Here is a 20282-nt window from a genome sequence, read left to right as displayed (position 1 = left end):
CTTTGCGCTTACAGGACGAAGGGTGGTTGATGGGAGTCAAAGAGTCTGACTGGATTCTGCATAAAGATCTTGGGAAAAAGGGAGTCTTTCCTGAAAACTTCACCCAGAGGATGTGAGCGCCTGTGATCAGCTTGATCTGTGACACTGTTCCCCCCTTCTATATTACTCCTTTTTTCTTCCTTTGAAAATGCAGACAAGATAAACTACTTTACCAACAAATGCACCGCCACTGGCTATCTGCTGGTTATGTTTGTAGAAGTTGTTTGCAGGTTAGTCAGTGCGTTGGTTTGGGTGTCCTCACTCATATTTGTCATGCTTTAACTATAAGAAGATTGGATCAACCTTTGACAAAATAAGTGATAGTATTTTTTCTAGCCTTTTCTAATAGAGGGAGTAACATATCCAAAGTAAGTCCTTGCTGTAAATGTTTTTAGACTAGCCACTCTTAAGCATTGTCCCATTGTGAGTGAAAAAGTTTTAAGTCATATCTCATGAACTCACAGACTGGTGAGAAAAACAGATAGTCTCTTAAATCTGATACTGAGGACTATTTGAGCAGCATGATATATAATGATGTCACAAGTGGAAACAAACAGTATTTCTTTTTGAATGGTGAATACCCAGCTAACAATGATGTGTTCTAAGAATGTTTTGTAAGTGTTCCCATATATATATTATATAACCAAAAACATTTACGTTAGATGCGATTAATCGATTTGACAGCACTAATACACACACGCACACACACACACACATTATATAAACACAAACTTTTATTAGATTTGACAACACCAATATATTTTTGTCTGTTTTTATATATATATATATATATATATATATAATATAATAAAACAATTCTTGGTTATGCCAACATTAAGGGAACATTCTGGGAACTTTTCATTTAAAAGTAACAAGTATAACGTTTAAAAAACATTAGATGAACGTCTAACTGAAACGCTTCCGGGATAACTTTGAAAAAACATTCTGTTAACGTAAATGGAAGAATGATTGTTCATAACTTTAGAGAACTTTCCAGAATGTTAGCCAAAAGTTCTGAGAACGTTCCCTGTTAACTGGGTAATTGTTTCCATTTCTTCACGGGAATGGAGTTTGACTGCTCTGTCAAAGATCTACCAGCACCATTTCTGCATGTTTAAATCAGGAACAAACTAAAAAAGTACAAATAAATCAAACTAATATAGTTAAAGGAGTATTTTTTCCATCTCATTAAGAAACAATGACCATATACACTCGTTCCATATGCAGTTAATGTTGACACTAACAAGGCTGATGTATTTAACCCCAGACTCTTGCTCAGGTTGAATGTTAATGAACCTGTGTGCTGTTTCTGACCCTTAGCTTTACTCTATACGCGATATATCACTGTCCACAGATGTTTTTGATAAAGCCATTTCCGATATTAATATTTGATTAATACTACACTGTGCAAACGCAGTCATACACATGATTTATCTCGGTCATTTAGTAAAATGCAGTTTATATTCCGTGAAGGAGAATTTCTTAACATGTAATGCAATAAGCTCTGCACAGATTTTTAATTCTTTATTAATTGTATTCATAGACGTGTCGGACATTTTGGCAAAGTGTGGATATTATTAATGCTCACTTGTGGGAGTTTTAATAAAGTGCAACATGCAAAAGTGACTCAGAATATGCATAATATGACTTCAGTCCACTTACACTGTATTTATAGTTTTATTTTTGTACATTGTGAGACAAATGCGAGTTAAAATTATTCTATGTGCCATGAACACTGGCTTATAACTGGGGTCTTTCTCAGTATTGTAAACTCTGGTCTTTTCATGTCTGATCAGAATTTACCATCCTTCCCATATAGCAACAAGAGCAGAACAGGTTTAGTGTATCTGAGGTTATGAACTTTGATGAGGACCGAACTTAAGTTGGTATGGCAGAGATATCGATTCTCCAGTCATCTGTTGCACTGAATAAGAACTTGTTTGCTTTTTGTTTGGTTTGTTTGTTACTCCTGAACTTTCTCTAATTGGATGTGTCATGTGACCCAAGCTTTCGGGGGAGTTCTTGCCACGCTTCACCAGTTTTGAGGCAAGTGTGTGTTTGCTTTTTGTACCCTGTACTGAGAAATCAATGTGATCAGTATAGAGACTGATTACTGAGTTATTCAAGCTGCCAATTCATCTTTAATGACCTCTCGCTCAAGCTCTTAATTAAATCGAAAGTCCCCAGAATGAGTGGGCAAACACTTCCCCCTCCTGTATTTGAGCGCAGTTATGATATTTGCTAGCGTTGTTGCATTTGTAGCCGTGAACATTGTGTAGTTTCGTTGGGTTTCGTCACTAAAGATACAAATTCTCTGAACATATCTATATCTGTAATTAGTGTGAATGTGAACGAGGCATGCTTAAATCCATGAGCAGTGTGTCTGTGTGTAGTGACTTGATGTTTTCTTGCTGAGGTGGCCTGGGATACCAGGGTCACTTTACGCCACTGTAAGCCATGAGTGTATCATTCTACAGTCCTGTATCCTGCTGACTCACCTATGCTAATAAACATGGATTTAATCCTGTAAGTTTTCCACTGTTGTGTCTCGAAGCTGTTCACATTTAAATACACTATGCTGCAAAAAACGAACCTCCTATTTTTACCTTACATGTGCTTTAGTATGTCAACAAGTCAAAATAACAGCACTTCTGTGAGGTTTAACATGTACTTTAAAGTAAAACTTTTTATTTTTTCCATTATTATTATTAAGTGCACTTTTTAAAAGTGATGTTTAAAAAAACATAGTGAGTGTACTCGTTTCAAGTACACTTAAATGGTCTTTTATTAATATTATATTATCTGCAAGTACTGTTTTTTTAAAGTATACTTTTAAGATTTGAAGTGCACTACAAATGCACATTCAATACAATTCTTTTTCACAAGGGTATGTTTAACAGTGGATTTACAGTGGCAAGCATAATCACTCATTTTCTCCAGAGGTCCTATCAGCTTCCCAAGCAAAGCTGTTGCAATAATCCATTGTTATTTTAAGTCAATAGGAAGATAATGATTGAAAGAAGTAATGCTGATGAAAAACTGCATGTTGCATAACTGTGTCAAAGGCCATCATATGAGGAGGAAGTGGGAAGACAAGAGGAGAAAGCTTACATTGTAAACAGTGGCGGGCCAAATAGCATTTTAAGGAAAGACGAAGAAGGAGGAAAGAAAGTCAGAAATAATGGTCAGGACTGATAGATGTAAGAAACTGTGTACATGTAAAGAGAAACCTTTGGACCCGGAAAAGCCTGGAGGAATGGAAAGAATAGATGTGGATTGCAGTCCCTCATTATTGCTGAATATTGCCCTTGCTCTCCAAGTAAGTATTTTTCTTTTACAAGTTGATAAAGTCATATAACACTAGAGTACAATTAAAGCATGCTCTTAAATTCCTGCGTGGATGAACAAATTGTTTTTTTAAACGATGTCAATCTTGAGCTCTTTTGGCAATATTCTGTCATATTTTATAAATGGTGACATTTTAAAGTCATAACCTACTACTTAAATGTAAAGTTATCAAAGCAAACTTAGTGAACATAGCAAAAAAAGAGTAAAAGTCTGTTCCCCCCCCCCTCTGTCTCCATGCAGCATGTGTTGGTGCTGTCCTCTCTCTGTGCATTGGTTGTTAGTGCACTAATTCAGGACGTAGACAAGGAAAGAATAGTGGCCTACGTGCTCTTTTACTCAGGTATAGCTACACTACTGCAGAGCTGGATTGGATCACGGTGAGGCTACATTTACCTTGTTGCTTTCCATTTAAGTTGATACAGTTGTACTAAGGTACAAAACAATCTACAGGATTAAGTCCAATGTTTCCTCTGTTCTCAGTTTGCCATTGATCCAGGCTCCATCTTTGGACTTTCTGATCCCTGCCCTAGTGCTGCTATATGCTCAGTCAGGTCAGAATGGTTGTGGCCAGAATTAAAATGAAGTCAAAGACAATCTAATAATGTACCCAATTAAACACACTAACTTACCCAATTAAAGCTACAGAAATGATCATTGATGCTCATTTTATATTTTGCTTGTATATAGCACACTTGTACATTCAAATTCATATATGTATATATAACATATAATTCATATATATAACCATTATTCCAGTCTTGAGTGTCATGTGATCCTTCAGAAATCATTCTAATATGCTGATTTGATACTCAGTTACTATCAATGTTGGAAATAGTTGTGCTGCATAACATGTTTTTGGAACCTGTGATACTTTTTTCAGGATGCATTGATGAATAAAAAGTAAAAAAAAACAGCAATTATTTAAAATAGAATTTTTTTTTAACAACATAAGTCTTTGCCATCGCTTTTTATCAATTTAACACATCCTTGCTAAATAAATGTATTAATTTTTTTCACAAAAAAAAAATTACTGACCCAAAACTTTTGAACAGTACTGTATATTGTTACACAATATTTCTATTTAAAAAAAAGACTGTTCTTTATAACTTTTTATTCATCAAAAAAATCCAGAAATAATCATAGGTTATAAAAAAATATTAAGCAGCACAACTGTTTCCAACATTGATAATAAATCAATAAATCAGCATATTAGTATGACTACTAACGGATCATGTGACACCGAAGGCTGGAGTAATGGCTGATGAAAATTCAGCTTTGCAATAACAGGAATAAATTATATTTTAAAGTATATTCAAATAGAAAACCATTATTTTAAATTGTAATAATATACAATGTACTAATAATTGTAATAATATTCACAATTTTACAGTTTGCATAAGAGACTTCTTTCAAAAACAGTAAAAATAGTAATGTTTCCAAATTTTTAACCGGTACTGTATGTATATATATATATATATATATATATATATATATATATATATATATATATATATATATATATATATATATATATATATATATTAACGTATCTTTATTTTACGATCTGTGTACTGTTGTAGTAGTTGCTGTTGTTTCTGTGCACTGTAAACTTCTTGTCACCAAGACAAATTACTTGTGTGTGTAAACATACTTGGCACTACATCTATACATTTTGATTCACATTCCGAAATCTGATTGTAATGGTATTGTGTGGTAGGGACTCCTGTGGCCTGCAGGGGTCAGTGTATTGAAGCAGAGGAGCCTGTGGCCCCAGCACACACAATAAGAGAGGTAGAGCACAGTGCTGTCCGTGGTGCTGAACATTCAGACCACCCCTCCATTGTCACACTGTTCTGCTGTACTGCATAGTAACTTCAGCTTCCACTTACCAAAAAGATTTTTATTTATTTTATTTATTTATTGATACATTCATATTTCATCTTGATCATTTCATATCATCTCGATTTGTGTGTGTTTGTTGGTGCTTGTCCATGTGTGTGTGTGTGTGTGTGTGTGTGTGTGTGTAGTTGAGAGGCATGACTCTGGTTACAGGTATTGTGCAGTTTGCCGTGGGTTTGACTGGTCTGAGTGGGTTTGCTTTGGGACGTTGTGGACCATTAGTTCTGGCCCCTGTCCTTTGCATTTTGGGATTTTCCATCTACAGGGAGGCAGCGCTGCTCTGTTCTGACCACTGGGGCATGGCTGCACTGTAAGGACACACTTTTCTGAGGTCTTTCATATGGTGTACTCGAGTGACTATATTATGTACTTACATAAAAAAAGAAAAACTGTTCAGTACAATATACTTATTGTATTCATGTTGTATTGCAAAACACATTTGCTGCTATTGAGGTGGATATGGTAAGATTAGGGACAGGTTTAGTGGTATGGGTAGGTTTAAGGTTTAAGGGTGGGTTAAGGTGTAAGGGAAGGTTCAACAATTTAAGGATGTAATTACAGAAATAAATTACAGCTGTAATTACATGCAGGTAATTTTAAAATGTAAATACTATGTAAAAACATGTATGTACACAATAAGTGTAACTTTAATTTAAATGTTAGTGCATAGTAGTCAAAAACACCTAATATAAAGTGAGTCCATTCAACTTTTATTTTGTTTGTACTGCAATCTGTCTAGGAAAGAAATAGCAGTGTATAATGTTATTAATTTGTGGTTATTTTTTATTGAGTAATTGAACAATATAGAGATATCCTGTATGTGATAATAATTCAAGGTTAAATCAGAATAGTTCCAAGAATAAATGTTTACTCAATGTGCAACATGGATACACAAAGCACTCTAAATACAAATATCTTCCTTTCTTTTTTTTAGGGCAGTTATTCTTCTAGTGATCCTCTCTCAGTATCTGCACTCCTTTCTGCGGCTGTCTGTGTTCTCGGTCTCCAGGAGACTCTCTGTGAGTTACATCAAGGGATGTTGCTCAAATTCAGAATGACTTAAAGGTGCACCAAGCAATTTCTGAGAAACACTGTTGATATTTGAAATCAACCCAAACAAACACACCCCTCGCTTCATTGCTCCGGCCCCAAAATTCATGAACACGTAAAGCAAGAGTGGATGTCTCTTTATCATAGGGCTGGGCGATATGGCTGAAAACTGTCTCATGATATAAGTGTTTAATATTGGTCGATATTGATAATTATTGATATTTTTTATGAACTATTTATATATCGGTATCGTTTTATCGCCCAGCCCTACTTTATCATAGCTAATTTGATCTGAAAACAAATTTAAGATGGTGAACGAACGACAAGGAAGAACAAAAAAATTAACATACAGTACACAGGAGTATATACAAGCAAGAGTTTGTTGTTATTCGCCAGCAGCACACCAGCTCCAGACAAACAATGACACTCAAAACTGTCCTGTACAGTTAACATTACAACTACAGCCTCAGCGTCCATTTTCAGGCCTTCCCGCTTGCGTCTCTCCAGCGCTGGAAAGCTTTTCTAATACTAACACGGGGCCTAAAGCTCTTGCCCGGTCAAAACCCTCCTTCTTCAAGGTTTATTACTTTGACCATTTCTTTTTTGTAATGTCTCTCAGCCATCTCTCTTTCTACAGTCTTTCTTCATATCTCCCTCTTGCTCACTCTCTCCTCCCCCATCATGAATGACACGCCCCCCTACTGCTGATTGGCTCACTCTTTCTCCTCCCCCACCATGACTAGACACGGCCTCTCACTGCTGATTGGCTCACTCTCTCTCCTCCCCCTTCATGAGTAGACACGCCCTCTACTGCTGATTGACTACAAGTGTGTTGTGGCTCTCGGTCCGATCAACTTACACCGGTGTTTCCCAGAAATCGCTTACTGCACCTTAAAGGCTGGAATGCACTACAAGACTTTTCAAATCTGAACAGATTTTAAAACACTAGGCATTATACACTTGGTGACTTTGTAACAGAGAAACACTGGTTACAGAGAAAAACTGGGCATACACTAAACGATTGAGGATCACACACTACCAGACTTACTGTTCGCTCTGAAAACAACAAACGGATGGAAAAACACCATTCTAAAGTTGGTTAAAAATATCATACTTGTTTGATATACTGTGACTGGATGGATTCATAGTCTGTTCCCATCATACACTTTGTAATTTCCTGGGAAATGAAACCTGGCTCTGACTTTCGGCCACAAGCATCGACCTGTCCAGAGTATAAATCAGAGGGAAATTCTGGGCAAAAGTCGTGTAGTGTATTCAAGCCTTTAGTTTGACTTTGAGAGCCTTTGCGGCACGTGTTTCTTCACAGTTGTGTGACTTTCCACAAAAGAGAAGTTTGCTGTCTCTTCCAAAACCAGTGTAACACAGACACCTTCACTCATGATATATGGGGTTTCCTGTTGCACTGGTTGTCAAGCTCTTTTACCGCTTTTAACCTGCACATTAGATTGATGTTTTGCCTGTAAGAAGATTATGTCATTGATCTGGGCAAAGTTTCCCACCAAAGAGGTGCGTTGTGTTACAGTGATCTTTGGCTAAAATGTTCTTAATTTAATATGGGACTGAATGTTGTCAAAGGTTATGGGAAACAGTTCTAGGATTTTTATGAGTGATCGTAAGCTCGTATTGGAATCTTGCTTTTGGGAAATTCTTATTGGTTATTATTCTGTGAAGTGTCTGACTGTCTGGTTATTATTCTCATCCGAGTCTGTGCAAATCTATTAATGTGGGGATGTTTGTGTGCAGCCACACCTAAAAATTTATGAATTTGATGTATTTATCAATGTTAATTTATAAATATAAATGCTAATATTTATTAGAAATGAACATGAACTTAAGATCGGAATATATTAATGGAATATATATAATATAAAACAGATTTACATTTCTGTTGAAAAGTTTGGGGGTCAATACGTTTTTTAAGGAAATTCATACTTTTATTCAGCAAGGACGCAATAAATTGATCAAAATGAACGTAAAGATATGTTATAAAATATTCCTATTTCAAATCAATTATGTTCTTTTAAACTTTTCATCAGAGAATCCAGGGTAAAAATGTATAACAGTTACCAAATAAATAAATAAATAGGCAGAATTTATGATTATAACAGTAAGAAATGTTTCTTGAGCACCAAATCAGTATATTAAGCATATTTCTCACCAAGGATCATGTGACACTGAAGATTGGAGTAATAATGCTGCAAATTTTGCTTTTCCATCACAAGAATTAATTACATTTAAAAATATATTCAAATATGTTAAATTAAATTGAAATTGTAATAATACTTCACGATATTTCTGTCTTTACTGTAATTACATCCGATAAATGCAGTCTTGGTGAGCATCATAAAGAGACTTATTTAAAAAATATTTAAAAAAATTACTGACTCCAATCTTTTGAACTGTAGTGTACATTGCATTATATATAAAATTAAACTATGTGGCATCTGCAAATAAATTACCTTTTTTTTACTTCACTACAGACATTTTTGCAATTAATTTAAAAAATGTTTAGTCTATGTATGTAAATCAATTACATTCATGCACTAATGAGTCTAAATACTGTTGTGGTTATTAACAAATACAGTATATTGTTCCTGCTCTTTGTGTTCGTCCTGTGTATATATATAGGTACTTCTATCTGTGATGGTGAGCTGGGCCGTTTGTGCCGCACTGGTGCGGTGGGGTCACGTCCATCTTACCTCTGTGACCCAGATGCTCTCAACAATCAGAAACACCACCTTCATTCAGTCCACCAACAGTCCACATTCATCTGACTTTGTCTTTCCTAATATCTCTGTACCCTGGCTGGACTTTCCTCTTCCTGGTAATATGAATGATGTTTTTTTTTCTCTCTTTTTTTAGTTGCCTTGAAGGTATTAACAGTGAAACTTTGTCATGAGTTTCAAATTTTCCTTCTTCTTCAGATGTTTTTTGCTTCTTGTATACTTTCAGCCTCATCACTCCCTCTGCTGTCTGGAAAGAGCATTGCAGCAGGAGTGGCTGGAGGCCTGTCTGCAAGCATTAGCTCTCCAGCTGTGTACGTGATGGCAGCTCGGCTCCTGAAGGCTCCTGTGCCCCCAGCACATGCCTGTAACAGGGGCCTGTGTGTGGATGGCATGGGAAGTGTGATCGCTGGCCTGATGGGGGCGCCACTAGGACTGTGCAGCAGTGTGTCTAATGCATGTGTTATTGGGCTCAGCAAGGTAAGAGTCTGTTGATGCATTTCACACTGGTATTGTGATTGCTACGTTTGCCTAAAACGATCAAGTCTTTTGCTGTTTATTACAACATCTCTTAATTATCCTTATGATGTGTTTTTCTCTCACAGTCTGGGTCCCGGAGCACAGTGCAGCTCGCCGGGGTGTTGTTGTTAATTCTGGGCGTGTCTCCTCAATTAGCACAGATGCTCTGCTCTGTCCCTCTGGCCATACATGGTGATTGTTCATTTATAGTTTACTCAATTAAATGGTAAAAATTGCTGGTAACAGTCAGGGGTGCGTTTCCCAAAAGCATTGTTAGCCAATGGTTGCAAGTGCCGTCGTAGTAACACTGTAGTTGTAGTTGAGGCCTGAAGGAGTTTGGTTGGTGTTGTCGACGACATGTCGAGAAGAGCTGAAAATCAGGGCGTTTTGTGTCCGACACACGCTGTAAGCAGTAGACCAATCACAACAGACTGGACCATCTGGCCAATCAGAGCAGAGTAGGCTCTCGGAAAGGAGGGGTTTAGAGAGACTGAATCTTTTATCAAACTGTTTCAGACACTGTAAGAAAAGAGCTGATGCTACATTGTATATTATGAGAAAATAAAAGTGTTTTTTGACCTTGGATGCATGTAAACCTATTGTATGTAGGGTGACCAGACGTCCTGAAATCTAAGCTGCTGTCCCGAATACCGAATCCGGCCCTAATTGTCCCGAAAATTATACTAAAGCAAATTCTTGAGTAGTTATTGTCTGATAAAACATTAAAAACTGCCCGTGGAGGTTGAGTCGTCCTGCAGCCAGCCCCCGCCGGCTGCTTATTGGCTGCAGCATCTTTTTTGTTTCTTTTTTTGAAGTTCTACAAAGATACTGTAGGCACGAATTTAGATATGCATTGATAAGCTAATTTTCATTCATTTGTGTCATTGACATGGCTGGTATACCAGAACACTCCGCTAAAAAGCAAAAAGGTCTCTTCAGGTACCGGGAGGAGTGGGTGGGGAAGTATCCATGTATCCCTAGTAGGCCTAACCACCAAACCCCCACCCATCCATGCCCCGCCGTAATGCGAACACCTTCCCCAATTTCAGCCAATCTCATCTTGTCACCCTAATTCTAGGAGACCTCCAAAACAAAATTATGAACCTTTAAAAAAGCATGGTAGTAGACTTTAATAGTTGTCTGGCACTTTATAGCTTTAAAAGCGTGGGCTTAATGTTTGCTTGTGCTCGTGTTCTCTCAGGTGCTGTGCTCAGTGTGACCTACACACTTGCTGTAGCAACAGGCATAACTTATTTCCAACATGCTGACGTGGATTCAGGACGCAACATTTTCAACATCGGCTTCACAATGTTTATGTCATTAGCCCTGCCACGCTGGTTCAGACTTCACTACAGTTTTATACAAACAGGTGCTAAAACCACAAGAGTGTATTTTCTCCTACTGTGTGTAGTGTTATTGTTACTCCTAATTTTGATTTGTTGATTTGGACATTTAATTGAAAGAATTTTCATCTTCTTGTGTTCAGGTGTGGCCAGTGTTGACGTTCTTCTTCAGTCTTTTTTAACCTTACCAGTTTTCTTTGTGGGGGTTTTGGCTTTTCTACTAGAGCACACTGTTTCAGGTAAAACAACAGAGAAATGCACTACAATTCAAAAGTTTGGGGTTGGTACAATTCTTGGAAGTTTCTTAAGCTCACCAAGGCTGCATTTATTTGATCAAAAACACAGTAAGAACAGTAATATTCTGAAATATTATTACAATTTAAAATGCAATTTATTCCTGTCATGGCAAAGCTGAATTTTAAGTCTTCAGTGTCACATGATCCTTCAGAAATCATTCTAATACGCTAATTTGGTTCTCAAGATACATTCAATTTGATGCATAAAAGTATACATTTCTTTCAAAACGGTAGTGTGCAGTGCATATTCAGCACAAAAAAATAATCTTTGTTTTAATGTATGTGATTTTTTGTCATTCAGGGACTTTGTCTGAGAGGGGTTTGGCGAGACATGACGTTCTGTCTCTCGCTGATCAGCAGCAGGGATTCATCCCAATTCCAGACGCCATGTACGACCCGCCTCGGCCTGTGATGAAAGTGCTGGAGCTGACCGGCTTTAAAACCGTCCTCTTCTGTGCCTGCAGAAGCCCAGCTGTTGAAGAGGTGCTGGTGACAGTACCAGAGATGTCTAGCTTATTACCTGACAAGGATGCCCGTGTTGGCAGTGGCTGAATTCCTGCAGCTTAGTCCATATGTTATTTTCATTTTCAAATGTTATTTATCTTGTCTTTTTCTGGTTTGGTTTTTATAAATTTGTCAATGACTGGTACAGTCTTCTATGACTCAAAGGCTCCCCACTGTCCAACACAATTTTTGATTAATTTATTTAAGTCATTTTTATTAAGTTAGATTGTTTTAACTTATTAATAATAATATATTCATTTGACATTCCCTGATTGAGAACTACTTATTAATAATAATATATTCATTTGACATTCCCTGATTGAGAACCACTGTATTAAAGGATTTGTTCAAACAAAAATGAAAATTCTGTCATTAATTACTCACCCTCATGTCGTTCCAAACCCGTAAGACTTTTGTTCATCTTCAGAGCACAAATGAAGATATTTTTAATGAAATCTGAGCAATTTCTCTCCCTCTGTTGAGAGCTACGCAACTTCCACTTTGACGCATTAAAAAAATCATAAAGAGAACGTAAAACTAATCCATATGAATTGAGCGGTTTAGTCCAACTTTTCTGAAGAGACTCGGTCACTTTATTTGATGAACATATTTCATTTAGGCTTTAATTTAAAATTAAGATCAAAGTGGTAGTTGCATAGCTGTTCATGGAGAGTACAGAAATGACTCAGATTTTTATTAAAAATCTCTTTGTGTTCCGAAGATGAACGGAATTCTTACGGGTTTGGAACGACATGAGGGCGAGTAAATGATGACCGAATTTACATTTTTGGGTGAACTAACCCTTTAATACACTATACATTTTTCTTCTTCTGAGAGCAGAGCAATTTTGTCAAGAGACAAAAAAAAAAAGACAAAGGCATATATTTCTGTAATCTTTAATTCTGAAAAATAGATCTTTAAATAGTTTTACAAATATTATATAATTTCTGACATCTTTAAGTAAAATGTAAATAATGCCACAAAACAGATAAATACAGTAAGTTGTATGGGAAATACAATGAGTATTACTGCATAAAGCACACATAAGGACTACATAAACTGGCATAAACTCTTATAACATTGCTACACATTGCACAGTAATTTCTTTGAATGAAGCCTTCATAAAAGTACTCAAAACCCTTATGTATGCTAGATGGAGAAATACAGTGTACAATGTGACCATTAAATACTTGATTAAGTTGGGAAAGACACCTCTACCTTTACAGTGCGAAACATGTAAATGACCATATGAATGAACGCAAGACTGTAATTATGCACCTGAAAGTATTTTCCTGATGTTTTAAAGGCCTAGTTTTAACCCAGTTGTAAAGTAGGTGTGTTTGTGTGTACCTTCCAGCCTCGTTTCTTTTCTAACACAACTTCCTCCTCCGTCTCAAACCTTATCAGGCCGCGTTGGTCTGATCTGATCACCTGTGGTTGAGTCACTGCATACCTGAGTAAAGAAAATTCATCTATAGTTTCCTCACTTCAATGGCTATAACTATGTGTTTAGTGAGTGTGTATGTGAGTATAAGAGAGAAAGAGACTGAATAAGAGATTGTGTGTGCGTCTTGATATATTCGTGATAATGTTCCAGTGTAGGCAGTATAGTAAACCCATTGAAAAGTGTTAAATATGGGTTTTTAAGATCAATTTTTTCACGTCCATGTCCGCTTCCTCAAATGAGGGTCGACCCACAGAATAGCTGCATCCTTCTAGTTTTTCCAGGTTTCTAGTCTATTCAGGGTCATAAATGACATTCGTCATTTCGTTCTCTTTTAGATCCTTCCAAAAACTTCATCTAGTGACATTCTCATTCCTCATGCTCGTTTCATCTGTCATTGTCCATCATGCTCCAAGGATGGAAGTGTGTTGGATCTAGCACATGAGTCCCAACCCAGTGCAGCAGTGAGGAATACCAGTGTATCCCCACAGCCTGATGTCCAACTGGCCCTCCCCAGTTATAAAGTACCCTGAGTGGACCAAAAGCCCAGTGAGCCAGCCAGTGCTGGTCCACGGCCGCGTAGCAGGAGGAGACGACACTATTGACCACCACTGTGCCATGGCGGGTGAGCGGAGCGAAAACGCCCTTGTCCTCCTGTATTTGGATCCTAGTGACCCGGGACAGATATCCCTCCTGTCCTGCTCCTCGTGTGGACACCACACACTGACCCGGCAGCACATTACTAGCAAATACAGATTTCAGCTCTGCACTCAACACAGGCCCTGAGCAGTTCCCTTCTGATACAAACAGGAGATGGGCCGCCGTCAAGCTCAGTTTAGCACCAGAGTCTGTCTCGATGGTGTAGAACTGCTTCTCTGCGGAAGGATCGCGATCCAGGAAGGCGATGACTTCGCTGTAGATGAGCATCCCACTACCGTCGCTTTCTGATGATGCGAGTACTTTCTCTCCAGGCTGTAAGCGGTCCATGGTCTTCACACTTCCGTCCTCAATGGTGACAAGAGCCGATCCGGGAAAACAACCGCCGGTTTTAGCAGCCACAGAGTTCTCTGAAATGCACATAGAGAGAATATAATGGTTGAAATGAGCGATAAAATTGCGTTTTTTGCTCTAGTGCAACTCCTTGATGGCATATGTGCACAGTAGCCTAAGACAATTCCAAAGGTCATGTGTTTATTAAAGATTAAGTTTAGGCTGTTTAAATGGCACAATACCTTCTTCAGATTAATCTTCAATCTTTAAAACGCACACACCCAAGCACAAACACATTCCCGCTCTCATTGTAAACCCATAAAAATCCAATCCAACTGAAAGTTGCAGTGGCAAAATAACCTGGCGTGTGTAAGCAAACATTTCAAGCGCCATCCTTCAAGCTAATTCGTTTTTGCTTTTCGCACGACTCCAGTCAGTGGGTAAAAATGCAATAAAAGCTAATAAATAACCATCTCGGCTCTATGACTCCTGTCCGAAACAAGTGACTGGGGTCTGGAACTACGCAATGCACTACAAAAACCAGTATGAGTCTCAAGTCTCCGTGGAGTCCTACACAAATATTTGGGAAAGGTAAGTACCAAGGCCAGGTGATAAGACAGGCTGAGATAAGACATCTGAGAAAGGGGACAACAGAGTTGCCGTCTGGAAAACAAAGAAGTTGGTTAATCATTTCTTAGCACTTTGGCAGCCAAGCCAACTTCTTAAGGCATATTCTCTATCTTTCTTAAATACACAGATACATATTTTCCCTTACGCACTTCATAAATATATATATAGATAGATAGATAGATATGTGTGTATATGTAGCCTATGTATATGAAAAGATGGTTTTGTTTATCTCTGAGCTTTGCTTCATTTTGCTTTATGTAAGAATGTGATTTTTCAGGCACTTACCTCAGTGTAAACATAAGGAAGAACTGTACATGAAGTATATGAAATATATTATATATATTTTCTGGTAAACTGCACATTTCTTGTTTATATTGAGGTCAGTGCCTGAAATCTGGCAGTAACTGTTGAAGAAGCCAGCTGAAGAACACACCTATAGGACTTTGATAAAGCATAAGCAGACAAAAGGTCTTGCTTGTGTTTGCATGCTCTATCAGACAGATAACAGAAGTGCCTCACAAATGTCCACACACGGGTCCCATTCCTCTCTAGCTGTGTTGAAATACTCTACAGACCAAAAAAAATAAATAAAAAAACGGACATTTTAGGCCATAAATCTGGGTCATAGCCAGGCCCAAAACGAATCTACAGAATTTACATTCTGTGGAATTTTGTGAAAAATATCACATTGATGAAAAACAAGTTACAAATAAACCATAATAAATATTATGAAGGAAGATAATTATTGCTGTATTTTTGGCACAGATGGGGGGGGGGGGGGGGGGACGTGTGTTATATTATGTGCAATTTTGAAAATTCAATAAGTGTTGTAAGGATGAGAGTTGACTGAAAATGAATCTTTCTTAGATTCTAAACTGGAAACAGATATTTTAAACTCATCTTCAACTAGAGCACAAAAGCCTGATTTGCTGTGAAAAAGGTATTTTTTTTACCATCCAAAAAAATAAAAAGATAATGCAGGTCAAAAGAGAAAACTGCCTGAAGAGACAATGAAATACTGAATGGGTGCACTTCAACTTTCCTGGTTGTCTGACCAATAATTTGGTCTCTGGTGACTCAGGTAGAGGTAGGTGTTTAAGGTTTAATGATGTGGTCTGTTACCTGTACCTTCATCCCAGGTCTACCACTTATCTCACCCAAGTTAATGAGAACTGACCAACTTAACCACAAAAGGACACACCTGATTTAACTGCACACTGAACGCATATGAACCTTTCAGTCAGGAGTCTCTTTATAGTTCAAACACCATAGATCAGACTGGATGCTTTTCTACCATCAGTCATAAACCATCAGTTTCAAGAACACTCTGGTACTCTGGGTTCGGTGCCCTCCCCCCGGACAGCACGCCAAATACGCATTAAACTTTACTCCCTCTAATTGTATGGAAGTGTGCACTCGTGAAATTGCTTATTAATGAAAACCGCTCAAGATAAATGAAGTCCATGGCTGAATGTGAAATCATATTATTCTACACTCTTGAAAATAAAGGTTCCAAAAAGGGGGGGGGGGGGGGGGGGGTCCCAGTAATACCATAGAAGAACCATTTTCGGTTCCCCAAAGAACCTTTCAATGAAGAGTTCTTTAAAATAACTATTTATTTCTTCTATAAAAGAATCCTTTTCCTCTGTAAAGGGACTTTTGTGCATTGGAACGTTTCCATGGATGTTAAAGGAACAGTTCACTTCAAAATGAAAATTCTGTCATCATTTACTCACCATTAATTTCTTTCAAACCTATATGAATTTCTTACTTCTGCTGAACACAAAATTAGATATTTTGAAGAATGTCGTTAACCAAACAGTTGATGGGCCCCATTGACTTCCACAGTATTTTTTCCTACTATGGGAGTAAATGGGGTCCATCAACTGTCTGGTTACTGGCATTCTTCAAAATATCCTCATTTGTGTTCAGCAGAAGAGAGAAATTCATACAGGTTTGAAACAACGTGAGGGTGAGTAAATGATGACAGAATTGTAATGTTTAAGTGAACTATTCCTTTAAAGGTTCTTCATGGAACCATCAATGCCAATAAAGAACTGAGTGTATATAGTACATTGGATTCACATATTATTTTACATATGGTTAAGTGGCATATAGTTGTAATGTAAATAAACAGAGTGGATTTCCATAGTCTCAGCCCTACCTGACTTGACGCTGCAGTGGATGTGAGCTTTGGACTCATAGTTGACCCAATCAAACCCGGCCTCCACCGCTAGACGTGCCAACATGCCATATTTACTACGGTCACGATCTGAGGTGGTGATATCGACAGCTCTTCCTTCATAATGCAGTGACTCTTCAAAGTGATTGCCATCTTCATCCCAACCCTCGGTCACCCTGAGCTTCACCCCGGGCCACATGTTCATCACAGAGATAGCCAGAGAGTTCAGCTTATCTTTACAACGCTGTGAATGCAACAAGGAAAGAGGTTTAGACCTGGATCACACAAGTGGAAGATGATGGCGTGGAGTTTTGCAAGAAATACGCAAACAAGACAAGTTATAACTCCAAAGGGCAAAACAGACTGAATGACAAATAAACATACATCACAGGGCAAAGACAAAAGAGAGGAAGAATTGATACAAATGACAATGAGTGCTGTAAAAAGAGAACACATTATTCAGAGCTCTGCAATTTATACTGTAAATGGTCATGGATCACCTTTTAAGCAAGGTGAAGTGTACAGATATAAAGCCACAAATATTATGTGAAATAAATCAACAGGCTTATCTATAAATCGTATTTACATAAAGATGCATTTGATCCTTTTTAAGTAACTTTTTAGATATTATCATGAGTGTATGTTTATGCTGTTTTGTGTCTTCCTTGCGAAACTTTATTTCCACTGTATTCGCAGCAATTAATAGGTTTGCATTTATAAATTAGCATTTGTGCATATATACTGTAGAACTAATTTCTGTAGTCCTACTTTTTCCACATTAACATGTCAGACTATATGCCACAGTTTTTGTTTTTAACCCAGGCACCTCTCTTTTATGCCTGAAGAATTTGTTTTCAAAAGCGCCCACGCAAAGCATTACATAATGACAAATGATTGAATCACAAGGAGAAGAACTGAGTGATGCTTCAAACCGCAAATACTGACTTATTTTTACCACACCACAGGTATTTTTCAGCGACCAAGGTACAAAATGTGTCCAAAATGTTGAGTGATTCACTTTTACTCATTTAACCAAGCCACATTCACCACCCTTTATAATCCACAAGACAAATTTGCTTTTAACAGCAAATTCGAATTTCAGCATGGAAACAAGTGTTCATTGCCAAAGCACAGATATACTGTAACTATAAACTCAATTTCAGGCAATATCTGTTCCATGATTTGGAGAGGAAATAAGAGTCATAAGTTCAAATCCATGAGTCATTTATGATTTATTTATAAATTGCTAAAATTAACCACTCACTAACTGGAAAGTTTACTTATTTTGAAACTATGTCTAATAAGTCAACTTAATATATATATTTTTTATTTTTTTTTACATAAGAGTGAGTTTACATAAGAAATACGTTGATTCTAATTAAGTTATATTGATGGTGTTAGATGATTGATTGATTGACGCTGGAAAAGTATGACATCAAAAATTGTTTCTTTATCGTTTGCATGCAAAACATGCCTTGTCATTTAGAGCCCTTGCGTAAAAGCGGACAGCACATGAACATATCAACAACTTTTTTGACAGGTCCAAGATTTTCCTTGGATGGGAAAACGTGTATGCTTCAACGAGGATCTTCGTAAGTTCAACACAGAACTGTTAATTCTTTAGTCGTTATAGTAAACACTCTATTTTCTGCTTTAAAGAAACCAATATGCTAAGAATCTGCAATAACATCAATAAGCAAATCAAGCCGTTTGTTTTAAAAGCATACGATTCTCTTCTGAACCCGAGAACCATCAAAGAAGCGATTCGAAGAGACAACCCGCTGTCAGCAATCAATTCCTCTGAAAGCTGTGAAGATCGATAAGAGCGCGTCGGTGGGACTGAGCAAAGGGCACACCGCTAAACAACAGGTTTAAAGTGCTTGCAATCGAATCAAAACCATTGTGTGTGTTTCTAATGGGCAGATAATTGAATTCATTCCAGTTGCATTATCCAAGTGTCCTCACCTGCGTCATGTGTCGATCCGCACCTGTGTTCTCTTCATCTTTGAAGATGATGTCGGGGTTGTAGTTCGGGGTGAGATCTTTAAAGCGCTCCGAGATCCTGGTGATTTTGCCATCGTGTCTCCCACTGGCTCCCAGTGTCTTTTCGGCTACATTTGGAATAAACTGCTTATAATTAAGGGGTGTCAGTTTCTTTGGAGGCCGCCTTTTCCCATGTCCCCTCCCCGGCCCACAGCCCTCGTTAACAGGTGCGAAAATCAGGGCGCAGCCGACGAGGAGCCCAAACACCACGGGGAGACGCATTCCACCCCAACCCGCCGGGCACTCCGACACGGAGTGGTGCGGTGGCACAGCTCGCCGTTCAATGAGAAACTATACCCCCCGCAAGATCCTTATTCCCCCCCACGGGGTAAAATATGGGGAGGACAAAACCTCTACTTCTTTATCACCCTTATCCTCGCCATGGTCCGTGCGTAAAAGTCGCTTTGCGCAGAGGCTGTCATGGAGAGACGCCGGAGAAAAGATCCAATGATACCAAGTGTTAAGTGCCCATCGAATGCGAAACGTTGGTCTCTCGAAAAAATCAACGAAATGAGAGTGAGCAGGCAAGTCCATTTATTTATCTAACAGATTCTAGAAGAGAGATACAGGGCGACTCCGACGCACACTGGGAGAGCTGTCAGAGAGACTGCTGCGGCTGCTGTCTTTGAATGAGCACGTCCTTTGGCGCACGTCAAGTGATCTGAGTTGCCCGGCGCACTGAGACCGCACCCTGCCAGTTATTTGCCCCTCTCTATCCCTGCCTGCCACTCCTCCCCATGGGTCACATTGGGTGCGTCGTATACCCACCGGCTCCCTTTAACGCTTCACAGCGCCTGGCTGGGCAAACACAAGTCTCGGGGAAGAACTGTGGACTCAGACTCTCCCATTCATAGATCCACAAATAGAGAGCGAGCCTGGCTGCTCCTCAAACAAACGGGAGCAACTGTTGCCCTCCCTTACCTGATACGCTTAAGGAAACACAGTAGACTAACCTGGCGCACTCGGCTGAATGATTTATCATTCATTGATCAAAACAGATCCGTTTGTTTAACCGTTCAGTTTTGGTGACAGGTGTAACGATGCTGCTTATGAGTCAAAGTGGATTTTTTTTCCCTGATCGATTAAGTTATTCTAAATTAGATCAATTAAAAGTCGAAGTGGTGCTTAAAGTAATATGGTCTAGACTGTATAAGAGATAATGCTGACATTCTTAAAAAAGAAAAATGTTTGCATAAGTAGTTTGGCAATGACAGTGGTGATAAGCCACAAATCAGTTGTGTAGCCCCTCAT

General features: G+C 38.3%; 3 protein-coding genes across 9 annotated transcripts in view; 2 read left to right on the top strand and 1 right to left on the bottom strand.

Moving 5' to 3' along the window:
- The window catches only part of bin1a (bridging integrator 1a), a 48318-nt gene that overhangs the window by 12197 nt on the left and 15839 nt on the right, over positions 1-20282 (top strand). For 6 of the 7 annotated variants that reach the window (XM_077215097.1, XM_077215095.1, XM_077215098.1 and 3 more), the window contains one exon: positions 15-2569. The exons of the other annotated variant lie outside the window; for it this stretch is intronic. In XM_077215097.1, the coding sequence (XP_077071212.1) occupies positions 15-116 (102 nt within the window). In that variant the 3' untranslated portion in view covers positions 117-2569. Of the gene's footprint in view, positions 1-14; positions 2570-20282 lie in introns of those variants that run through there. 7 annotated transcript variants of the gene reach the window in all.
- slc23a3 (solute carrier family 23 member 3) lies at positions 3054-13064 on the top strand. Its single transcript, XM_077216819.1, has 12 exons — positions 3054-3358; positions 3628-3764; positions 3868-3938; positions 5105-5178; positions 5415-5596; positions 6221-6305; positions 8986-9181; positions 9310-9560; positions 9686-9791; positions 10801-10968; positions 11086-11181; positions 11540-13064. The coding sequence occupies exons 1-12, from the start codon at positions 3221-3223 to the stop codon at positions 11788-11790; spliced, it is 1755 nt and encodes a 584-aa protein (XP_077072934.1). The 5' UTR covers positions 3054-3220; the 3' UTR covers positions 11791-13064.
- On the bottom strand, positions 12627-19894 carry ihha (Indian hedgehog signaling molecule a). Its single transcript, XM_077216820.1, has 3 exons — positions 18954-19894; positions 16971-17232; positions 12627-14253 (listed from the first exon to the last, which is right to left on the bottom strand). Exons 1-3 carry the CDS (start codon positions 19251-19253, stop codon positions 13574-13576), a joined length of 1242 nt encoding a protein of 413 aa, XP_077072935.1. The 5' UTR covers positions 19254-19894; the 3' UTR covers positions 12627-13573.

This window comes from Siphateles boraxobius, unplaced genomic scaffold, assembly GCF_051911475.1.
Source record: "Siphateles boraxobius isolate OS27281-9 unplaced genomic scaffold, OSU_SipBor_1 7, whole genome shotgun sequence".
Classification (NCBI taxonomy): Eukaryota; Metazoa; Chordata; class Actinopteri; order Cypriniformes; family Leuciscidae; genus Siphateles; species Siphateles boraxobius.
This window is presented reverse-complemented; position numbering and strand designations above follow the sequence as displayed.

Bases quoted from the DNA above. Each gene is read 5' to 3' on its own strand.
- slc23a3 (XM_077216819.1), top strand. From the start codon at position 3,221: ATGGTCAGGACTGATAGATGTAAGAAACTGTGTACATGTAAAGAGAAA. The intron at 5,179-5,414 runs GTAGAGCACAGT...GTGTGTGTGTAG, and splicing joins CAGCACACACAATAAGAGAG to TTGAGAGGCATGACTCTGGT. The intron at 9,561-9,685 runs GTAAGAGTCTGT...TTTCTCTCACAG, and splicing joins GTGTTATTGGGCTCAGCAAG to TCTGGGTCCCGGAGCACAGT.
- ihha (XM_077216820.1), bottom strand. From the start codon at position 19,253: ATGCGTCTCCCCGTGGTGTTTGGGCTCCTCGTCGGCTGCGCCCTGATT. The intron at 17,233-18,953 runs GTGAGGACACTT...TTGCATTCACAG, and splicing joins CGGATCGACACATGACGCAG to CGTTGTAAAGATAAGCTGAA. The intron at 14,254-16,970 runs GTAGGGCTGAGA...TGTGCATTTCAG, and splicing joins CCACTGCAGCGTCAAGTCAG to AGAACTCTGTGGCTGCTAAA.